The sequence below is a fragment of the Pinus tabuliformis genome, chromosome Q (genome assembly GCF_031772625.1).
Source record: "Pinus tabuliformis cultivar Carrire ecotype Pingquan chromosome Q, CPIR1, whole genome shotgun sequence".
Taxonomy (NCBI): Eukaryota; Viridiplantae; Streptophyta; class Pinopsida; order Pinales; family Pinaceae; genus Pinus; species Pinus tabuliformis.
The window spans coordinates 924,076,047-924,098,841 of NC_142296.1; the positions used below are offsets into that span (position 1 = coordinate 924,076,047).

General features: G+C 39.9%; 1 protein-coding gene across 1 annotated transcript in view; it reads left to right on the top strand.

Annotated features, from left to right (window-relative positions):
* The window catches only part of LOC149222483 (Radical SAM superfamily protein), a 160,845-nt gene extending 138,510 nt beyond the window's left edge, over positions 1 to 22,335 (top strand). Inside the window, exons 4-9 of the mRNA XM_089385459.1 lie at positions 4,659 to 4,756; positions 4,976 to 5,106; positions 5,288 to 5,396; positions 20,882 to 21,073; positions 21,596 to 21,732; positions 21,862 to 22,335. Coding sequence (XP_089241585.1) covers positions 4,659 to 4,756; positions 4,976 to 5,106; positions 5,288 to 5,396; positions 20,882 to 21,073; positions 21,596 to 21,732; positions 21,862 to 22,144 — 950 coding nt within the window. The 3' untranslated portion in view covers positions 22,145 to 22,335. The remainder of the gene's footprint in view (positions 1 to 4,658; positions 4,757 to 4,975; positions 5,107 to 5,287; positions 5,397 to 20,881; positions 21,074 to 21,595; positions 21,733 to 21,861) is intronic.
* The last annotated feature ends 460 nt before the right edge of the window (positions 22,336 to 22,795 follow it).

Genomic DNA, 22,795 nt, shown 5'->3' on the forward strand with positions numbered 1-22,795 from the left:
GATGCTGAAACTCCCTCTGCTGCTGACAAGTGTTCCCTCTCTCTAACCTTTGCGCTGTTGCAACAACTCCCTGCATCTCGCACCGTTGTACACGTCTTTGTGCCTTCTTGCACTAGTGCAACACTCTTGTGCCCCTCGCACTGCTGCAGCCTGCTAGCTCTGCGTTCTCTCGGGACTCCTGCACTATAGCTCTCTCTGCCGCTCCATCCGCATCTGTCTCTACCCACCCAGCCAGTCCTGCTACTCCTTGTCGGGGCTCCCGTAGCAAGGTCTAATCCAAGAGGTTGGGTACCTCAAAGATCCTGCCCCTCATCGCCTGTAGTCCACCTGACTACAACTCGATGTCTCCCCGCTTCTGCTCAAGTGGCGTGTGTGCAGTCATGGCACAATCATCGTGTGTCAAAACTTCCTTCTTTGCCCATGCTGGCATTGCCTTAGTCTTAGAAAACTCTCCTTTACTCTTCTTCCTTGGGCACTGCGTCGCATAATGACCCATCTCCCCATAGTGGAAGCACTTGATCTTGGAGAGATCTTTCTTCTTCCGCTTCTCCTACTTTCCCTCAGATGCTAGGGCCACATCCTCCTCCTCCTGCTTGACCTTGATCCATTTACTGCTGCTACCTGTCTTTGGTTGCCGTTTGATCTCTTCCTGGCGAAGAGCTGCCCACATCTCGTCCCAAGGTAGGAGAGTCCCTTTGCCCAGGATGCTCTGGACAAACACTTCCCACTCTTCTGAGATAGCATTTAGGGTTGTCCTCACCATAAGCTCCTGATCCGGTGTCGCTCCTATAGCAGTCAACTGATCTCGGATCTCATTCAGTCCTCCGAGGAAGGAGTCAATCGTTTGACCCTTCTTCATCTGATACGACCTCATTTGGTTCTCGAGCAGCATTCTTCTCTGCACAAAAGTATGCTGGTACAGGTTCTTGAGAGCCTCCCACATCTCAATTGCCGTTTCCTTCTCAGCTATATGTGGTACCACATGATCCTTGACCCCGTCAAGGATAATGCACTTGGCCCTCGCCATCGCCTCCTCGTACTTGTCATTATCATTGGGGTCGACTGGGATAGTTATAACCTTCAAGGCAAAGTTCTTGACATGATTCCTGTCAAGCACTGATAAGATTCTGGCCTTCCAGACTGCGAAGTTCGATGCTCCATCCAGTCTATCCTGGTCTCTTACCCCGTGTAGTGCCATGACGCTCCTCTACTTCCCTCCTGGAAGTTCTTTGTTCGACTCCTCTGAGTCTCTACTTCCCATCTGGAAGTTCTCTTTTGGACTCCCTCTGAGTCTCTACTTCCCATCTGGAAGTTCTCTTCTGGACTCCCTCTGAGTCCTGATTTCCCTCTTGGAAATTGTTTTGTCGCTTGTCGAGATGCTTCCTACTCTGATCGTCTTATGCAACTGCACTGTTGATCCAGGTTCCTCGGCTAGAAACCCTCGGTAACAACTCCTTTGGCCTTGCTCTATCAGGTACTGTTCTGACTACAGTACCTCACCAGCTCCACTTTGCAATATTTCTGTAGCCTTCTAGACTCCAGCAATTGCCTCTTTGTGAACCGCGTCAGCCCCTCTTTGCCTCACGCTGGCTCTGCGTCACCCCAGATGGGTCTGTGTCAGCCCTGGGATGCCCTACGTCAGCCCTCTGGCCCTCTGCGTCAGCAATGCTGGCCTCCCTGAGGCTCTGCGATGCTCCCGGCTTCTTCTGCGTGGCTTTGGTTGGCTTTGCGTCACACTTCTTGGCTTCTGCGCTGCTAGAAACAACTTCTGTCACCTTGGGACAACTATTTTCTGCTGCTATTGCTCTGCTTGGCCGATGTCTTTTAGCCTTCCTGTGACCTGCAATCACGCTCTGATACCATGTTGAAGTTTCTAAGTTTACTTAATTTAGAAACCCTTCATGCACTTTTCCTGATTTATTCCTACCTACTTGTTAATTTTTCTTTAACAAGTTATTTACAAAGTAAATACTGAAAATAAACACTAGTACATGCTCAACATATTACAGATCAACAACTAAAAGAAACAAGAACAAACACACCACATGAAACCATTATTTTTGGACCAATGTCCCCGGAAAAACCCAATGCAGGAAAATTGGTGTAGCTATTTAAGGGTTTTCTTATTAAGCAATATCAAAGTACAATCTGGGTGCCGTAACTGACCTACCCAACAGAGAATTTCCTTAGCAGCTATACCTCACAGTTTGAGAGAAATCTCCTGGCTGAAACCCCAGAAAACCCTTCCGGCAGCTCTTTAGCACAAAACTGCTCTTGCAACCCCAGCGTCTGCCCAATCTGGATTGCGTTAGCCCCTTTCTGTCTCACGCTGGCCCTGTGTCAGCCTTTCTTGGACTGCGTTAACCCCAGGAGGCCCTGTGTTAGCTCTGGGAGCCTCTGCGTCAGCGACGCTGGCCCCTCTGGTGCTCTGCGCAGCACTTGGCTGCCTCTGCGTGGCCCTCCGTGGGCCCTTGCAGGCTGTGCCTCACCCTCTTTGGTTGCTGCGCTGCTCTCTCGGCACATTCTCTGCCTTCTCTGTTCTTTTGTACTCAATGCCCCTCAGCTGCTCTCTCGATCACTAATTCTATCTCTTAGCAAACTCCGCTCTAGAGAATAGAATGACTGATCATCTGGTGTGATCTCCAAGTGACCCTCAAGCCTCCTCTTATACTTTTCCCATTGACGATTGAACGGCTGAGATTAAGTTCCTAATCAACGACTAAGATTAGATCTGGCTTGATCCATGTCTTTTGGACCACTCTAGCACATATTCATATTAATACTCATTAATATTTTATTTTCCCTAAGTTTAAACTTGGGACTCCATTAAAAATATTAATTATTTTAATATATCTTGATCTGTTTAGAATTTGCCCAAACCCTTTCTGGGTATTGGAGATCCCATGTGCCCCAACCTCTCCACCAAATTTTGTGGCTAGAGCACATCCAATGCTACCCCAAATCAACATATGTATTAAAACCTAAGTTACTTGAAACGTCCCTCCAAAATCCCAGAAACGTTGTTCAACATTTCAAAAACGGAAATGGGTACGGAACGACACGGAAACGATGTTGAAACTTTTCAGTTTTTTTTGGAAACAAAAGATCCTATTTCTGAAACGTTTCAATTTTTTTGGAAACGTAGGGTCCTATTTCTGAAACGTTTCAGTATTTTTGGAAACGTAGGATCCTATTTCTGAAACGTTTCAGGGATTTTTAAGGGTTTTGGATCCATTTCCAGTGTTGCTTGACTTGGATATGATGTTAAATGCCATGTCTCATATGACTTTGTGTGATGAGAAGACACCAATAAGTGCATCTTCAAGTGGACATGGCAGCATTGCTCCCACTCATGGAGAGGATCCAAATGTTGATGTGGATCTTAATTACATGGGTTAAGACATATTTGATGATATGTAAATGTAATTTATGATGATGTTTTAAACTTTTGAACAATGAAAATATAATACCATAATATGTCATATGATAGTAGACTGCCAGTCATAGTTCATTTTGTAAATTGTACTATGTAGTGTGCGTTTAGCATTATTAATTTTGGTGATGGTGTTGATGATTGAAATTGGAAATAGAAACTTGATGATATGTTGAATGTTATAATAAACATTAATGATGATGACAATGTTTAAACTTTATACTAAATTGATGATGATGATTATGTATTTTTAAATATAGAGTCTAGATTCTAAAAGACAAATGGTAAGATGAAATTTTTATTTTGTCATATATATGTCGTTTCCTTGCCGTATCGTATCCAGATTTTTTGAAAATTCGCCGTATCTGTTTCAAACCCCTTTTCTGTATCCGTTCCCGTATCCATTTCAGTGCAACTTATATTAAAACTTGTATGTTTGCCTTGTGTTTTGCAAAATGACAAACTGGATTGATTTTAATTTCCTGGAAGAAACTTTGATATTTCCTGAAAAACTATTCTCAAAACATAAAATAGAATCCTTAGGAGGAACAAGAAAAATAGATCATATCTCATGTATTTTCATGACCTGCACTTGTAAAACATGGCTAACTACTTAGCTCAAATTATGAACTGATTTTTCCAAAATGAGAAAGGTTTTTCGACTGTGTATGTGTGTGTGTATGTGAACCGAAAACATAAAAAGCATTGAGTAGGACAACAAACATAAAAATATTCAGTGCGTTGAAATCCCTTGGATTCTCATGAATTGAAATTTGAGAGTTCTTGTGGCCAACTTGGAAGCAAAGAAGCAGTTGTGTTTCCCATTAATTGATCTCAGCTCTACGCATATGGATCATTGCTAATCTTGAGTTGAACATATGGATCTCATATGCAGTTCAGAAATTTTGGTTGTTCATAGAATTAAGAACCAATATTCTGTAGTATTAGTTCTTATTTGAAGTACTCATGTCTAGATTCAATAGTATTCCTTCCCAGGGGGAAGCATATGATGATTTATTTCTGGCTTTCGACTATTGGTAGTATATGCTGTCAGGATTCAATGACCAACATTGCTGAAGAGGTGATTATAAGTCAATTATTCTACTTGCAGGGTTACGGCATTGACTGATGTTTTTTTGTTGTTAATTAATTGTTATTGACTTCATTTCATCTTTGACTTTGGTGCCTCACATAAATACTGTATTTTAATGCTTTTGTTTAACAGCACTGAGCAAAGAATTCAGAGCAACTTTGGAAAAGACTGCAGAATTCAGTGTATTCTCCCTGAAAGATGTTTATTCTGCATCTGATGGCATCCGCAAGGTAGTTTACTTTGATTTGTTGCTTTGTTTCTGCTCTGTTTATTTTTTGGATCAAGATTCAAACTATCAAGGGACAGAATGTTCAACTTGTATGTCATGAAGATCGAGGGACATCAGATCATGTGATGCTTTTAACAAAACGTGCACTGATATGTTTATAATTGTTGTTTCGTACTTTAAGATTATTTTGATTGATTGATAAGGTGGCAGAAGGTTACAGATTTTATTCAGTTTGGGAGATGGATTGATCATAGAAACAGTCTTAATTCCATGTGAAAGAGGGCGCACTACTCTGTGCGTGTCCAGTCAAGTTGGATGTGCAATGAACTGCCAGTTTTGCTATACGGGAAGGTAATTACTGTATCTGAAATGAAATGCCATGATCTTTACTATGGACAAAAGTGAAGATACTATCGATTAACACAGAGTATGATTGCAAATTCATGGTGAAAAAGTGTTTGTTATTGATGATAAAATTCCTGTCTTTGATGCATGATTGAAACACACTGATGCTTATGTGGCTATTTTACAGGATGGGGCTAAAAAGAAATTTGACTGCAGCTGAAATAGTGGAGCAGGTTGTTTATGCCTGTCGTCATTTTACAAATGAAGTTGGTCCAATTACAAATGTCGTGTTTATGGTATGTTGATTTTGCAGGCATAGTTCTGTCTGTTTGATGGTGGGATAGACTCTTGATTACATGGAAATCAAGTCATTGATGGGTTAAGAAATGCTTATATAACTAGACCAAAAATTCAAATGAGATTGTTGCGTGCAAATGCAAGATTAGGATCATGGATGTCAATAGATTGATGTGAAATGCAGATTTTGAAATTCTATGATCCATAGGTCCACTAAAGGGTTTTTTTTTAAACAACTATATACATATTGTTGTTCAAAACATTGGCAAGCAATCACTAAGGGACAATAATATTCTGAAAATGCTTAATAATAAAGCCCTCAAGCAAATTTATTTTTTAGGTCAAGCAACCATTGAGAGCTCTTAGGATTTGTCAATGAGTCATCAAGTCATTAGAGTCATTGTCATGTAGAAAAGACCCATTTGGACATGTTACATATTGAATGAAAAATTTATTTGAGTCAAAGTCTAGTCAAAGAACTCTTCAAGACCAAGTCATAAGAGCAAACACAAGTCGGCTTTCTCAAATATCAAGTCGACCTAGGGACAGCTTCAAGTCAGCCTCAAAGCATGGAGGAGTCTATATATAGGAGGCTAAGTTGCACGAAACGGGGAAACGGGGAAGCGACACGAAACGCGGAAGCGAAACGAAACGCGACCTCCCCGAATTTTGGAAACGGGGAAACGCGAATATATATAATAATATATATATATATATATATATATATATTAAAAACATTTAAAAATTATTAATATATATATGTGCAAGACTGCAATCATAAAGCATTAATGATACATTTACTTAAACATTTTAACATTAAGATTAAATTTACATCACAATGATCACATTTACTCATGACTCATCACATAATGAAAATAAAAATATAGGAACTGGAAAATCCAAAATCAGCCTTTATTTATATTAGTATATGAGGCTGCAAGTACAATAAAGACTATAAGGCTGCAAGAACTATAGAGACAAGTCACAAAAGACTAATCCTCATCATAACAATCCTCATCAAAAATAGAAGCAGCAGAATGCTCAACAGTGGATGGTGGTGCTGAAGAAGATGATGCACCAATTCCACTTCCAGAATCCTCCTCAATATTCAGGGCAGCAAGAGAGAGATCCAAATCAGGATTTTCTGCATCCACATCCCATTCTTTAGAAGGACCACTGTTGTATTCTGGACCCCTATGAGATGCAAGGCGAAGGTTGGAGTGCACATAAACAAGATCCTCTGCTTTCTGTGAGCCCAACCTATTGCGCTTCACAGAATGAATAAAACCATAAGTGCTCCAATTCCTTTCTGCTGATGAAGAGCTTGCCACTTGTGAAAGAATACGAATGGCAAGGCTTTGCAAATGTACACCATTTGCTCCATGACAAATCCACCACCTAACTGGATTCATGGTGCTTCTCTCCGCCAAAGCTGATATATCTGCATAATCATCTATTCCTGCAGCAAAACTGGCAAATTCCTCCTTTACCTCCCTATGTAGGTGAGAAGGAAACATTCTCATTAGTGCTTTTTTCACCCCATTAGCCACCTCTCTATCCTTATGGGGTGCCTTCCTCTTCCCATTGCTTTTAGCAATAAGCTCCTCATCATAAAATTTGGGGTTCAAAGCATGTGCTAAAGTGTGCAATGGTGTATTGAAATTGTTCCACCGGTCAACAATGATTTTCTTGATCAAACCAGCAAAATGATCATCAACAAACAGAAGTTGTGGAGACTCCTGCGAAATGATTTCCATAGTTTTCTCAACCATGGAATCCATGCCATCATATACCTCTCCCAAGAAAGGTTGGTCAGTGTCAGCACTCCGGAGAAGCTCAAATGCAGGGGTTGTGAACTTTAGCAAGAAATCTACCTTGCTCCACCAATCCTCATCAAGGCACAATCTACGCACCATAGATCCCCGCTCTGAATCTGCTTGTCTCCACTCAATCCACAGTTGACTCACCACCATAGAAACTAATGCATGCTTAACCTCAACAAGGCGGCGCAACATCACGAAGTTTGAGGCATATCTTGTCTCAGCAACTTTTAACAACTCCAATTTGGAGTACTCTCGAAATATGGCCTGAGACTTGTGGTGGTTGGTGATGAATTTGATAATCTCCCTTGCATCCCCTGTGACTTCCTTTATCCAGGAAACTTTGTTGTCGATCTCCTCTAAGATCAGATTCAGATTATGGACAATGCATGGTGTCCAAAATATGTTGTCATACCTCCCCTCAATAATCAAACCTGCAGCTTTGCAAACGGGTGCATTATCCGTGATAACTTGCACCACCCTGTTAGCCCCTATTTGTTCAATAGCTTTTATAATAATATCAGCAATGAACTGTGCATCTTTCACCTCTCCTGAGCAGTCTTCTGCCTTGATAAACATTGCTCCTTTGGGGGAAGTGGCAATTATATTTATCAATGGTCTGCGCCTCATATCTGTCCAACCATCTGAGACTATGGTAACCCCAAAGCTACTCCAGGAAGAACGAATTGGAGCTAAAACGTCCTCCACAAGTTCCTTCTCATTTTTGAGAAGCTGGGTTCTGACTTTCTCATAGTTGGGCCCCTTGTACCCTTGAGGAGCTTTGTTAACTGCCCTCAACATATCTTGCCAGTAAGGAGAGCGAACAACATTGAATGGGATACCACATGCATAAATGCACCTGGCAACTCTGGAATCAGCTTCTTCTCTTGCTTGCACATTCACCAATCTAGCAATTCTGCTATCCTGAACTGATTGGGATGCCCCTGAGCCTCTGGTATGTTTGGGTGCTGCTTGTTCATGTTCTTGACTGTGACCCAGACCACCTCTCCTCTTTCTTGCTTCAACTACAATCCTTGGCTCAACGTTAGATGTAGCCTGAGTATGCTCATCATGCCTCCTCTTAGTACCATCCGCCTCATCTTGCTCTCTTTGATATGCCCTCTTAACCAACGGGTCTACTGTTTTTGTGCAACCCACAATCCCCTGTCCTCCTCCATGCAACAGATGCGCCTTCACTCTTGGGTAGGAGCCCTTGTACGTAATATTGCAAAGAGTGCATCGCCATTCCCATGAGCCACCACCTCCACATTTTTGAAGCTTCACCACATGCCTCCAAAGAGGATAATATTCAGCCCTTGGGTTGGCCCTAGGGTTTGAAGTTGCAGCTGCACTTTGGCTGGAAGCCATTGCTGCAAAAATAAATTAAAAAAACAAATCTGTAAATAATAAATTTATAAAAACGTTTTTCATATTTTTGGCTGTATAAACCCTAGAAAAATTAAAGAAATAGTAAGGAAAAAACTAAGAAATAAATGTGGCTTACCCAAATGAATTATCTGTGGCTGAATCTACCCTAAAATGCCAGAAAAGAGGAGAGATATGGCTGTAGCTGAGCCAAATCTGCTGCAAAAATAAATTTAAAAAACAAATCTATAAATAAAAAACGTTTTTCAGCAATTTAGCTGCATAAACCCTAGAAAATTTGAAGAACTAGTAAGAAAAAACTAACAAAATGAATGTGGCTTACCCAAATTAATTTTCTGTGGTTGAAACTACCCGGAAATGCCAGAAAAGAGAAGATAAATATGGCTGTAGCTGAGCCAAATCTGCTGCTACAGAAATCTCTTGCTGAAATCTCCTTCTCTTGCTGCTGAAATCTCTTTCTCCCGCTGCTGAAATCTACTTTGCTCAATGCTCAAAACACCAGCTACTAAAACAACTGCCAATCTCCAAGAGAAACTCCTTGCTGAATAGTGTGATGAGAGAATGAGAGGCCCAGCTCTTTTATAACTTTAGAAACGCTTTCTAGAAGTGATGAGAAACCCTAACCTAAACCCTAAACTAATTAGGAATTTTTTTTTTTTAAAAACAAGTGCTTTTTTAAAGGAAACGGGGCCCATACGGCGGGGAAACGAGTTTCCGTCCGTACGGGCGCGTTTCCATCTCGGGAAACGCGCCCGTACGGACGGAAACTCGTTTCCCCGCCGTACGGTACGGGGAAACCCGTTTCCGTTTCGTTTCCGTACGGAAACGGCCCCCTGCCCAGCGTTTCCTGCAACTTAGATAGGAGGACTCGGCCTCACTTAAGAAGGCATTTATTCATTTATCACAGGTTCGATCTAAGAAGGAAGAGGTGACTGAAATAGGACAGCGAAGGAAGAGATAATCTCAAGAAGAAGAAATCGAAGGTTTGCATCTGTTTTAGGGCTTGAATCTGTCACACGTGTGAGGAAATATTAGGGCATCCACCTATTGCAGAAAGGCCGAATTACAGACCTTTAGGAAGCCGAATCAATACAAGGAATTGATCTATCTTTCAAGCCAAGATCACAGGAAGACTAACTCTATTCAAGCGAAGGAAAAAAAAAAGGGCTGAGATTACCCTAAATTCTGCCACACGTGCGAAAACTACAGCCCATTGCAGGAGGCCGAGAGTTGCAGTCAAGGAGGCTGAGAATTTCAGATTAGTGTTGCAAGAGCGAACGCTAAAGTTGAAGAGGAAATTGCAGCTGAATCAATAAAGGGTTAACTTTGACTTGAGGCAAGTTGACTTGGTCTTGGAGAAGTTCTTGGTCAAGGGTCTAGGTCTTGGAATTCGTCAAATTGAAGATTCTATAAGAAGAATTCTGTGGGTTTTCCTCTCAAGATTGGAGAGGTTTTGGCCCTAGCTGATCACCTATATCTTGTGTCCTTTGTCTCATTGTTCTTTATGATTTGGTAGTTGTTTGATGAAGAAAACACTAATAATAATCAAGTGAAAAGAAGCTAATTAAGAAAAGTAAAATCACATCACAAACAATTATCATTGCAAGAGAAATCACCTTCACTTGCTGCCCCTAGATTTCTCAATACAACCAAGACTCACCAATCTGAGAATATCATGTCGGAGGTCTGTACAAAACTTTCATGAGATTCCCTCTCATGTACCTCAAAGCCTTGAGGTTGTTGTATATACACTTCGTGCTGCTTAATTACTCCATTGAGAAAAGCAGTTTTCACATCCATTTGATGCAATTTCAACCCATATTAGAAGCAATAGAACAAATAATTCTAATAGAAGTGTCCTTGGCAATTGGAGCAAATGTCTCCTCAAGCACATTTGGGACCCCGGTATCATTTATAGTAGCCATTTGGGGAAGCTGATAGAGGGGCGCTTGTTCAAGAATGCTTGAGGACAAGCAATTTTTGGTGGGGAGAACTGTCATGTCCCCAATTAATAATTTGTCAAGGGAATTCTCAATTTTGCAATTTTTGGCAGTAAATAAATATTTGGGATATAAACTTTGGAAAAGTGGGTGAAAAGGAAAATTTATAAAGGTACCACCCCCAAACATTAGAAAAGCCAAGAAATTCGATGGGAAGTGGAGAGTGGGGGCCACTCCAAGGGAATATGCACCCCTTGGAGGAATTCGAATTTGGTGAGAGAGGGAATTTGATGGGTGGAGCCCACAAGGAGCATGAGGGATGGCTAGCTATAAATTGGAGGTGAGGCCCACATTTTAGGGCCTTTTGACAATTGATTATCCATTGTTACTCTCGCTGTTCAATTGAGTTACAAGTGCTGCTTAGCACAAGAGCTTCCCAAGGAATGAAGCTCAACCTTCTCTTTGGTGTGTTAGAGTCCTATAGTGATAGGATTCATAATTTTGAATTGGCTGACGTTAACTCTTGTAATATTGTACATACCTTTGCTTTCTAAAAAAGTTTTCCATATTAAAATAAAAAAAATGTAAAAAGGGTATGTCCTAAAACAAATATCAAAGGACAAGAAAAATGGGAAAAGATAAAAAAAATGAAAAAACGTGAACCCCAAACAAAAAGCAGATCATGAAAATGTGCAAGTCCAAGTGCCACTACTTTTTACTATTAAAATGCCTTAAATAATGGTTGTGTGCAGCTTGTCCTATATGCCACAACCCATGATAGTCAAACTATTTAATCTTGATTATTTCATGCTTTGAATTTTATGTTTATAGTTAGAGAATAAAAATCTAACCAAACAGTTTAATCTTGGTAGATCATTAGATAGGTAGAGAAATAAAAGGAGCTCATCAGTTTAATTTGAGCCCTTGGAAGATATAAGGTTAAAAATAGATAGTTTGTCTTATAAAAGAAAAGGAAAGAAAAGGGTTTGCTAGCTTAACTGCACCCACCAAAGTGAAGAAAAAATGTTAGCGTAGGTAAAAGGGTAAGTAAAGAAAGGTTGCAGAAATACAAGTCATTTGGAGCATAAGCACTACTATCATACTTAACTATGTGTTTCAAGTGGGCAAGAGCAGTTATCAATGAAAAAAGCATGCTCATAAGTTGATTTGCCTAACTCCCCCTTCATTGCATTTCACCCCCACTATATACTCACTAACTTATCTTTTACCCCTTCATGGCTTATGAAAACCCCTTCCCCCTCATTTTTACTCCTACCCCTTAGTTTCACACATTTCCCTAGTCAATTTCTCCTAAAATCAATTCCCCTAAGTGTGAAACCCCTTTCCCCCCTTTTAAAATCATGTTTTCACTTCAATAATTACTCAAAACCCCTCTAAACCCTTTATCCTAACTCTAAAAACCCCCCGCCTCACTAACTTCGCCACTTAACCATTTTCCCGACCAAACTTGAGTTTAACCCGCCACCTTGGTGAGGTAAACTAACCGTGCTACCCTTAAAACTCTGTAGTTTAATTAATACACACTTAAACATGGGTTAATTACTCTAAACTGTAATTAAAACCCATGGGTCCCGCTAACCTCCGCCCCATCGCCCGACCGCGCAACTTTCCCACGCGATGGCCATCCAATCATCCACCCCTAGATCTAACGGCCATCGCCCATATCACGCTCACGCGATGTCCGACCTTTAACGGCCCGAGAGCACGCGATATGGGCGGTTTTGCTTGGGGCCCATTTGCCTACGTGTCGGCCTCTAGCATAGATCGCGTTCCCCCAACAAAATACCGCTTGACCCCCATAAGTGGTGTGATGGCCTCCAAAACCACCTCCCTGCCAAAGTGAAAACCAACACTGTTCATAAAACTTTTTTCCTCGCCATTTTTCCAACCGTTCGCGGTTAAAAGCCTTTTGACCCCCATTTTCACCCTTTTCCGCTCAAATCGCACTGCTGAACCTCTGAAGCACCTGCGCCTTTCGAACTCCTGCGACCAACTATCAAGTGTCAGAGCCTTCTGACGCCACCACTGCACAAGCCCTCTGTAGACCCCAATTGAAAGCAGGTTGCATCCCCAACTGTAAATTCCAGGTATTTGAACAAGAACCAAGAATTACCCTCTCTTTAAAGAAAGAACATTAAATTCTTAAAATATTTGAAAGAATTTGATTAATTTCAATTAAATTGAGAGTCTCCCATTCCCAAAGTACCAGAACCCCAACATGCAGACTGCTCATACCCTACCTTGGTTATTCAATTATTGAAATTTCACTCCCAAAGCCATATAAAGCCCAATTTTACATAGTTTATTACAAAGATGGCTGCCCCAACCTCTCTAGATGTCAGACCAGTGACAACTCCTCATTTAGACATTGACCATTTTGCCCTGGCAGACAAGGATTTTCAAATCAAAGACATAGTCACCCAAGACAACCTTCTGAGAATCCATTGCTGGGCCAAGGATAGGTTCCTGAACAAAGCAGATGATATCCACCTTTGGGACTCAAATCTGCCCAAGTATACATTCCCAGAAGTCCATCCATTCCTAGACATAGCACATTTTTGCCATGCCTGTTATGTTCCAAGCCATAGGGCTATCGAGGCACCAAACCATGAAATATTATTCACCATCACTACTGAATCCATCAACCAGATGTTGCAAGTCTAATCTATTCCTAGTCTGACTCCTTTGTCCATTGCAAACCTGTTGGACCTGTATAACACATTGGACCCAGCCAAGATCAAACGAATATTTCAGAATTTCATCATTGAGGAGCACCATACTCCTAAAGGCATTCTACCCTATGTTTTTGCAATTTTTTTCAGAGACTGGCAGGAGAATAATCACCATGATCTCAAGCATCCTAGGATTCACATTAGACGAGTTTGTGGATGAGATAATCATGGCCTTCTTGTCCATTTTCACTCCAGGCCAGCCTCCTGCCATTATGTATGATTATGCCTAGTTCATTGCAGACAAAATGCATGAATAGTTCACTAGATTGCCCACTGAAAGAGTCTTCAAATACTCTTCAGTGTTGTTTTACATGTTTCTATATTACCAGACAGACAAGTTCCCAGTGAAGATTCAGAAAACAGATACTAGGGGAAAGGAAAGATCAGTCATCTACTGGACACCCTTGGTCCAGAGGTATAACACAACATTCACATACAAAGACTTCATAGATTGTTTTGTTCACCCTGTCATAAACATGCTGACTTCTAGCACTCAACCTAGAATCAGTACTGAGATCAAGAGAGTACTACAACTGGCAAAGAATAGCAGAGTAGGAGACTAGTACCTCTACCAGAATCATACTGAAATTAGGATCTATGGCTGTGAGTTACCCCCCTACAAATTGCCTAAGTATCTCCCAATGAGAATATTTTCCCTGGAATACTTCAGGCAAATCATAAGTGTAGATGAAGTCAACTTCCTAGCTGCTAGGAAGAAGACACAGTTTAAGATGAAAAACCAAATGGGACCTTTCATCTGCAACACCAGAGAGGCTGGACCTGAGGCCGATAAGATGCTTCAAGACATGAAATTCCAGCATAGTTTCATTTGGCATTATGACCCTCATGGGGTTGTGAACAAACTCAGACAAAAGGTCAAGCTGGGACCTTACATCCACTACCCCATGCCTGACATTGAACAATATGCTAATCAGTCAGAATGGGTAGAGAACACATTGATAGATAAGGACAACACAATGGTGGATGTGGAGAACACCATGATTGACTTGGAGAAACAATTTGACCAAAGCTCTTTCTTGTAGGTCCTAGAGTTGGGAGAGCCAATGAACATCACTCCTGTCATTTAGATCCCTCTCAATGAGGAGAAGAATCCTAAAAGAAACAACCTATTGTACAACAGCCTAAAACCATAACAGACTACAAGAAGACCAACTTTGAGGTCTTAGCTAGGGATGTGCATCCCATAGATCAAATAGAATTTCACAAGTAGGCTGGAGAGATGATCTACTCCACCATCACAGCAAAAGCAATGGCAGCATTCAAGCTCAAGGACTCATTAGACAATGTGACAACCTAGTACAAACTGGAAAAAGCATCATCCAGTGCGAAAGACACAAGGATCAAATCCTTAGAAGACTTGATCATTGAGCTGGGCCATGACCCAAAGGACATCAAGGCTGCTGAACAATTAATTAAGAAGAAAAATGAAGACATTGCAACCCTTAAGAAATAGCTCAAGCTGCCTCAGTCACAACACCCTCAAACAAAAGAAGTCTTGGAAAGCCAAACAAATCATGAAGAAATGATGGAATTGGTACTGCAACTCAATGACCAGTTGAAGGAGATGGAAAAGGAACTAGAAAGCTTGATTCAACTCAAACAAGCTAGTTTAGACAGTGCTCCTCCAACTGTCATTCCTACAGTGACGACCGCTGTGCCTTCCACATTGGCAGCAACATTAGCTCCCACTGGTCCAATGGCCATTGCATTGCCAGCAACAACAACAACTACATCAGCAATGACATCAACAACAACAGGTACCACAGGTGATGAAGCAAACAGGCTGGTCAAAGCAATGGAAGAAATGTCCATTCAGACCAGTGAGATGAACAAACTGAAGGAGAAAGTCACTAGCCTTGAGACGAATTACAAACTTGCCTAGATTATGCATAAGGAAGAACAACAAAAGGCTGCAAGAATGAATGAAAGGATTAAAGGCCTGGAGAAAGAACTGACCTTGACTGAGCCAATAGAAAAGGCTAAAGAGCAACTGTGGGCCAATATCATTGCCTCTGTCAATGATATTTGGCCATCTATCCTGATCATATTTGAGCAGATAGATTCGATTAAGCATGCAACATAAGCCATTGAAAGGGTGAAAACAGAACTTGGAGATATGCCAGAGGAAGCAACAAGAATCATTCACGTCCTTAACTCCAAGAATAAATATGGATTGCAAGAGCTTGAGATACCTGATAGGACAGGTACCATTTTAGAAGTCAGGAGAGTCCTCACCAAGAGGAAGTTAATGTTGAATTTAGAAGATAAGTGTCAGAACATGCAGCTAGCCGTTGACAGGTTCATGGCTAAATTTGAACTATTGAAAGAAAAGGGATTACCTAATCCCTTAGTTATAAATGACAAGTTAATGACACAGGAGGACTACAACAAGAAAATCAGAGAAGTAGCCAAAGAACAGGTGATGACTACATCTATGAAGGGCATGCCAACAGGCAAAGTCTTGTACAAAACATTTGAAAACTTGTTTTACCTCCAACATGAGGTAAAACACTTGTTTATTAATAAGCCCACTTTTGCCAAATATACAGAGGCAGATGAGATATACAAAAAAATGATCAATATCCAATTACCCGAAGAAGAAAGATGGGAAAAGTTGAATGATTTACTGTAGTAAAAACATAGTAATTTATAAATGTACAATAAAAAGTGAAACAACAGGGTAAAAGGATATAGACAGGTCAGCATAGTCAAAGTGTATCAGGTGAAAGAGTATTAGATGAAAGATGAAAGTCAAACAGACTATCCAGTGTGAAAGCCAAACAACCTAGTAGCATAAAGGGCTAAAAATCAAAGTCTACAGCCAGCAGAACCAAAATAAAAGGGACAACATGAGTTCAATAACTGTCTCTATCTTCTTGCAAGAAGATATTTCTTTTTTCCTAGATTAATTCTGAATATAGTTTCAGATATTTTGTAATTCCATTTGTATAAATACTTCAAAATTCAAAGTATTATGGTGGATTATTTTACATTTGTAGAGTCATTTTGATCTTAAACCTGAGGGTGAATGTAACCATTTTCAAGTCAACAGACTGGAGCAAGTAATAAAAGCTTTTCGCTACAGGATTTATGAGATGAGCCATTTGCAGTGAAGTACTTTCTTTGTGTGATTTAGTTATCTTTCTTATGTGTTTTCATAATATTAAATGTGTTCTAAAATTTAAATGAATTAACTGGAAATATCACTCAGAATTTTTTTAATTACACTCTATTTTGCACAGTTAGTCATTTACATGTTTTCTTCTGATACCTGGATCTGAGAATCCTTGATTGCTCTCCCATCCCGGTTGATTTCTTTCATTCCTTCCAAAGTTTGATCTAGGGAACCCTTAATTGCTCCCTTCATCCGATTTGAAGCCATTCACCATTTAGCCTTTGAGATCTGCAGTAACTTATCTATCTTGCCCTGTAGGCACTGTTTTTAGAACTGAATCTAGTTTTGTTTGTCAGACATCCGACTCCATAGCCCAATGGAATAAGCCAAACCTCTTTCCATCAAAGTAAAGTGATCCCACCACCAAATTTTCAAAACAAAATCCAAGTGCAAGCAACAACTAGCCTAAAATCATCTTAACTAAAACAAAGTTAAATTATAAAGAGAGAGCCCTCTCTGAGCATTAGGAAGGCTAGGTCATGATCTCCAAAAGTGGTTTGTGGTTACCTTTGGTTTTTCTTTCTTCTTACTTCAAAAGAATTATCAGAGCGATAACATGGTGGACCTTGAGTGCAACCCTAGGAAGGATTTCTATCTTATTTGGAGGCTGAGAGAGAGGCATCAAACAACTCTACGACATTTTGGTTTAACTAGGAAGTAGAGGGAGAGGCCACATAGTCATTGGGAGGATTGGTGCCGGAAGTTGGGGTTTCTATCGCTGCAGGGGTGTTCTTGATCATATTCTAGGCTCCAGCCAAAGGAGGGAGATTTTGGGAGGCAAAAGGGAGTCCCTCACTACTGTACGAATTGTTGAAGCTTGCTACTGTGTTATCTCTTACAGGCCTGCGCAGTTCTCTTGGGTGATTGTTGTGTGGAGTGTCGGTTGGAGGATTTAGGGGTTGAGCTGCCAGGGTTTCATTTGGAGGGAGATTATGGGGAGATTGCTAGCATTTTGGAGCAACAATTCATCATTTTCTGCTACAGGTGAAGTGTTCTGATATTTGAGGAGGGCCAAGCTATTTGGGGTCGAATTTGGGGGGTCAAAACCAGAGAAAAATCCTTGTGGGTTTTTTTGGGGGTTTGACAAAGATCACATCCCCAAATTTACAGAATTTTCTGGGTAGTTTTGAGGGGCCAATCAGGGTGCCAAGTCAGCCAACAACGCAAAAAATATGGGCCAGTGGAGATTTTTGAAGGGACAAACTATTGCAACAGTTGGGCATTGGGAGATTGATCACTTGGGGCTTGTAGCTTGCCTTGAGCAAGCCCAGGTGCACTCCTTCCAATTTTATTGTACTACAACAATTTATTTATAATTAAATCGGCCATTTTGGGTGTTCCGAAGCATTTTTGTGTTCATGGGTGTTTGCTGAAATTTATTGTGTTGTTATTTCTGTGCATGTCTTTGATTATCTTTGTAAAATTTCTATTTGGAATATTACATTTATAGACTCAAGCAATGTTTCTTTCTTGATACAAATTGCCCAAAAGGGTCTTTTACATATGACAATAATTCTTTTGACTCATGACAAAGTTACAAACCCTAGGAGCATGAAATGAATGCTTGACCTAGAAGACCATTAAATGGAGCATGAAACCGACGCTTGAAAATCAATATTTTCTTTCTTCTTTTGTTTGATATATAAAATATACATAATGACATAAGTACAAAGACAATTATGAAGACTGAACCTAGTTACTTTTCCAATAGAAACAAGCTGCTTTCCTTTCCTCTTTTTATCATTCTTCCCTTTAGAACACATTTTTTGATAGTGATGAAGATTATAACAATGGAAACACTGAATTTTAGACATATCCTTCTTCGTTTGATCCTGATTGGGAGCAGGTCTTTCACCTATATTCCTTCTCTGAAATTTTCCAAAAATTCTTCTTATTCCTCTACCATTCTTCACATGAGTTGCAAATGCTTGAGATTTACTATCTTGAGGTCTCTGAATCTTCCCTCTTGACATTAGCTTAGACTCCTCTTAAGTACAAGCAGTCCATAATTGATCAAACGATGAAATTTCTGTTCTGTCATAAATGCTTGATATAAAAGAATGCCATGAATCCGGCAAACCATTAATAGTTGTAGTCATAAGTTCTGATTCATCAATATTTTCCCCAGTGGCCTTGAGTTGATCTCTTAACTAAGAGATCCTCATGAAGTAGGAAGTCTTAGTATCTGATCTAGTCATTTGAATATCACAAAGCTGATTTCTCAAGGTCATTTTCTGTCCAAAGTTATTTATTGTATACAGCCCTACTAGGGCATCATATTATATGTTTCGAAGTCTTCATCCTTGAAACAAAAGGAATCAAGTGGTCTTTGATGGATTAAACAAGAACACTCTTGGCCTTAGTTTCCATTCTCTTTGTGCTGGACCTTTTCCTCATTATCCTGAGGCTCATAAACCTTTCTTTTCACATATTGTATGATGTCATTTTCTTGAAGAATAAGATCTATTCTGGTCTTCCATGCCCTGAAATTTGATGCACCTTCCAGCTCATGTTCAGGCTTGATAGAGGGAGTCATCTTAGTCTTAAGATCAGGTCACATATTTGATTGTAGAATAGGTGTCTTCAAGGAGTGATTCAATGTCGTTTCTTCACCAAGGCTCTGATACCATTTTGATTTTTTAGTGCTAAGGAAACAAGCACAATTTTCTGCTATTGATAATTCTAATGATATTTTTGCAAATCCCAGATTATCATTAAGTAATTACACTACAGAAAATTCAAATTAAATGCAATAGAACAATAGAGATCAGAGTAGAACAATTCAAATGTAAATGCAATAGAACAATAGAGATCACAGTAGAACAATAAGACAGTAGACACTAGAAATTATTCACTTGGGAAACCCAACCTTGGGAGGAAACCTGGCAATCTTTTATAGGAGAAATATTGTTCAATTTAACAAGTGTACAATCTGATTTTTCCAGTCCAACATGGTCAACCTGACCACAAATTAACTAGGTCAAACCTGGCACCACTGCCCAGAAGTTCAGACTAATTCTGCCCAGAAATCTCTGTCAACTCTACGCGGACATGTGGTCAAACACTACCCAGAAAGTCTCGGTCAACTGCAGTCAACTCTGTCTCAGAAGGTTTGGTCAAACCTCAGTCAAGACTGCAGTCAACTGCCTCAGAAAGTTTTGGTCAACTACCACAGAATGACTGCAGTCAAACTAAGAAATTTGGTCAACTCTGCGGTCAACTCAGCTAAAAAGTTCAGTCAACCATCCAGAATTCTGGTCAAACAGAGAAGTCAAGGATATGGTCAAACAGACTTCACAACTGGTCAACTTCAGATCTCTCTCTCTCCTTCGCACATGTGAACAGAAGACTTCTTGACTTGATCATCTGAATTTTATTTATTGCCAAATGGAGGTAGTCGAATGGCCTATTTATAGTGATCAAATCATGTGGGTTTTGACAAAGGGTCAAACCCATTCAAGTGGTGGGGTCGACCTGTCTGTTTGGAGTTTACATGAACTTGTAAATGATAAATTTAATTTCTTTTAAATAATTAAAAAAAACTTGTACCGATACCTACTGAATCCACTTATTTGAAAATTATGATCAAAGAGATCTGATCATAGGAGAAACATTCCAATCAATGCTGGAAGCATTAGCATGGTTTTCAGTACTTCAGGAAACTTTCTAAGAAACCCAAAACTTCTTCCCTTTCTGATTTGTGGCAAACAGGTTTAAATCTCCTGCACCCTTTTTGTAGGTTCTTCTTTTAACAACTAACAAGTCACGAGGTTTAGCTCAATTGATTGAACCATCCACCCAAGGAATGTTGCCGACTAGGAGTCCACAGGTCATCTGTTCAAATCCAATTGAGTCCCCGGGGGTTACTAGCTGCTATTGTGGCTGTTGGTTGAGCTGCCCTCTATCCAGATATTCTGGGAAAGAGTGGAGGATCTCATGAGGTTCTACTTGGCAAAATTAGGTTCTTTTAACTCATATAAAATTTCATCATCATATGTGTATATAGTTATTACATTGCATCAATCTTAGTTGTATTCAATTCAAGCTAAAAAGAAAATGACCATATCTGAATGAAGATGCTTCTTGTGACATACATTTCAGCTGCTTAGAATCAAATATATTCTTTGCTTTCCTCAATGTGATCTACAGATAATCTAACATAACCTCCATATACAAATCAATTTCTTCCAGGTTGTTTAGTGGACCCTTTGATTTTCATTTGGTTTGTTCCTTTAGAAATGTGCCTAATTCACTTTTATATTTCAAATGCTTCTGCTTCTTAATTCACATCTTCCACAAACTGCCTAAAATAATCTGAGGTTGGCTTTGCTTTGAAAGACGAGATTGATTTCTTCCAAGCAACCTTATAAATAACTTGTGACATTTCAGGGTATGGGTGAGCCATTGCATAATCTCGACAATGTACTCAGGGCTGCAGAGATTATAGTGGATTGTCATGGTCTCCATTTCAGTCCTCGCAAAGTAACAGTTTCCACTAGTGGGCTTGTACCACAAATGAAGCGTTTCATTCGTGAATCTCCTTGTGTGCTCGCTGTTAGTCTTAATGCAACAACAGATGAGGTATTGTTTCCATTGCATACCTTATTTACGGGTCAGGTGTGACTTGATAATACATTTCTTGCTTCTTTTTAAGTGGTTTACAGAACATTTATTTTTTAAGAAGAATAGCTCCACAAAATCTTTCCAGAAATTGAAGTCCACAAAGATATAATCACAGTATGGAGTGACAGATGTATGCATAAAATTTGAGTACATATGCAAATTGTGTACTTGGGGATGAATTTGGCAAGTAGGAGAGATATCTCTCCTCTTCCTCTAACTGGCTTAAGTATGTAAATTTTCTCTTTTGAATTTTCTATGCTTAATATCCAATTGGGTGCACTCCATTATCTGATATTTCTTTGTTTCACCCGTGTAACTCTGTACTCTCTCTTTCAAGTCCCAAACATTGGTAGTGTTCTAGCTATTAGCAACAGTTCTGACATGCAATATGATTACAAAACAAGACCGGCCTACCAAATCCTGAGATTTAATTGTATCTTACTGGTTTTCACGTGAGTTTAAACTTACTTGTAAATTCAGGTCCGGAATTGGATTATGCCAATTAACCGCAAATATAATCTTGATATGCTCCTTACTATGTTGAGAGAGGAGATTGGTCAGAGACATAAATTCAAGGTCTTGTTTGAATACGTAATGCTTGCAGGAATAAATGACAGGTATGAAGATTTTTTCTTCCAATAATCATCTACAATGTTCTTGTTTGGCTGAGACTGTCTTTGAAATAATTCTAGTGGTATTCAAGGGTATTCTCACATTTGATTCTTCTGTTATTCATGGTTCATTAGTCTGGATGACGCAAGGCGGCTGGTTAGTCTTGTTGAGGGAATTCCCTGCAAGATAAATCTTATTCCATTCAATCGTCATAAAGGTTCATCATTCATTCCCAGTACAAAAGAGCAGATGCTAGCATTTCACAAAATTGTTGCAGATGCAGGATATGCTACTTTTATTCGTCATAGCCGTGGAAATGATCAGATGGCTGCTTGTGGGCAGCTAGGCATGCCTGGAAACAGTCAACCTCCACGGATGCGTGCTCCTGAAAGATTTCGGGGTACATTGGCTTTTTGATTGGTAATGGATTCTTTAGTGTATCGATGGTCTATTTATGCCGTAAGTGGCTATATGTCACACCATACACTATTAGTTCATTTTATAATTTGTGCTTTCATGCTGTAGTGACTACAAAATTGTGGAGTTATCCAGTCAAAGTATTATAATCTAATATTCTTCTTTCTGGGGGCTCCAGATATGACCTTTCAGTTGTGTTATTTTCTCGTACAGTTCCATTCCATTTATCTGGAGATAGTAAACTGTCATTCAACATTAACGTTTCCCGTGGCAATATATTGTTAGAGTTGTGCTACAATCAGAAATAAAGTATAGAATAGTCGGTTTTGCTATGGTTGATGTCCATTCATATGTGAGGAACTGTTAACACCTTCTTACTTTTAGTGATAAAAGTTCTATAGCACAAGACCTTAGGGGCACTAAAGAAGGGCTGCAGAGTGTCAACACAGTAGCTTCTTCACACACATTTTGCTGGTTCTCCTCCAGCATGAGTGGAGTATCCCTAAGAAACCTTAAGCCTATCAAAAGATATCACAAGGATAATGGCTAAGCTTAGGAAGACAAATCTGATTTCCTTTTATACTGTAGTGTAGCTTAGATTTGTTAACAACAAAGGTAGAGATTAATTTGATGAATCTTTTAGGGTAGTTG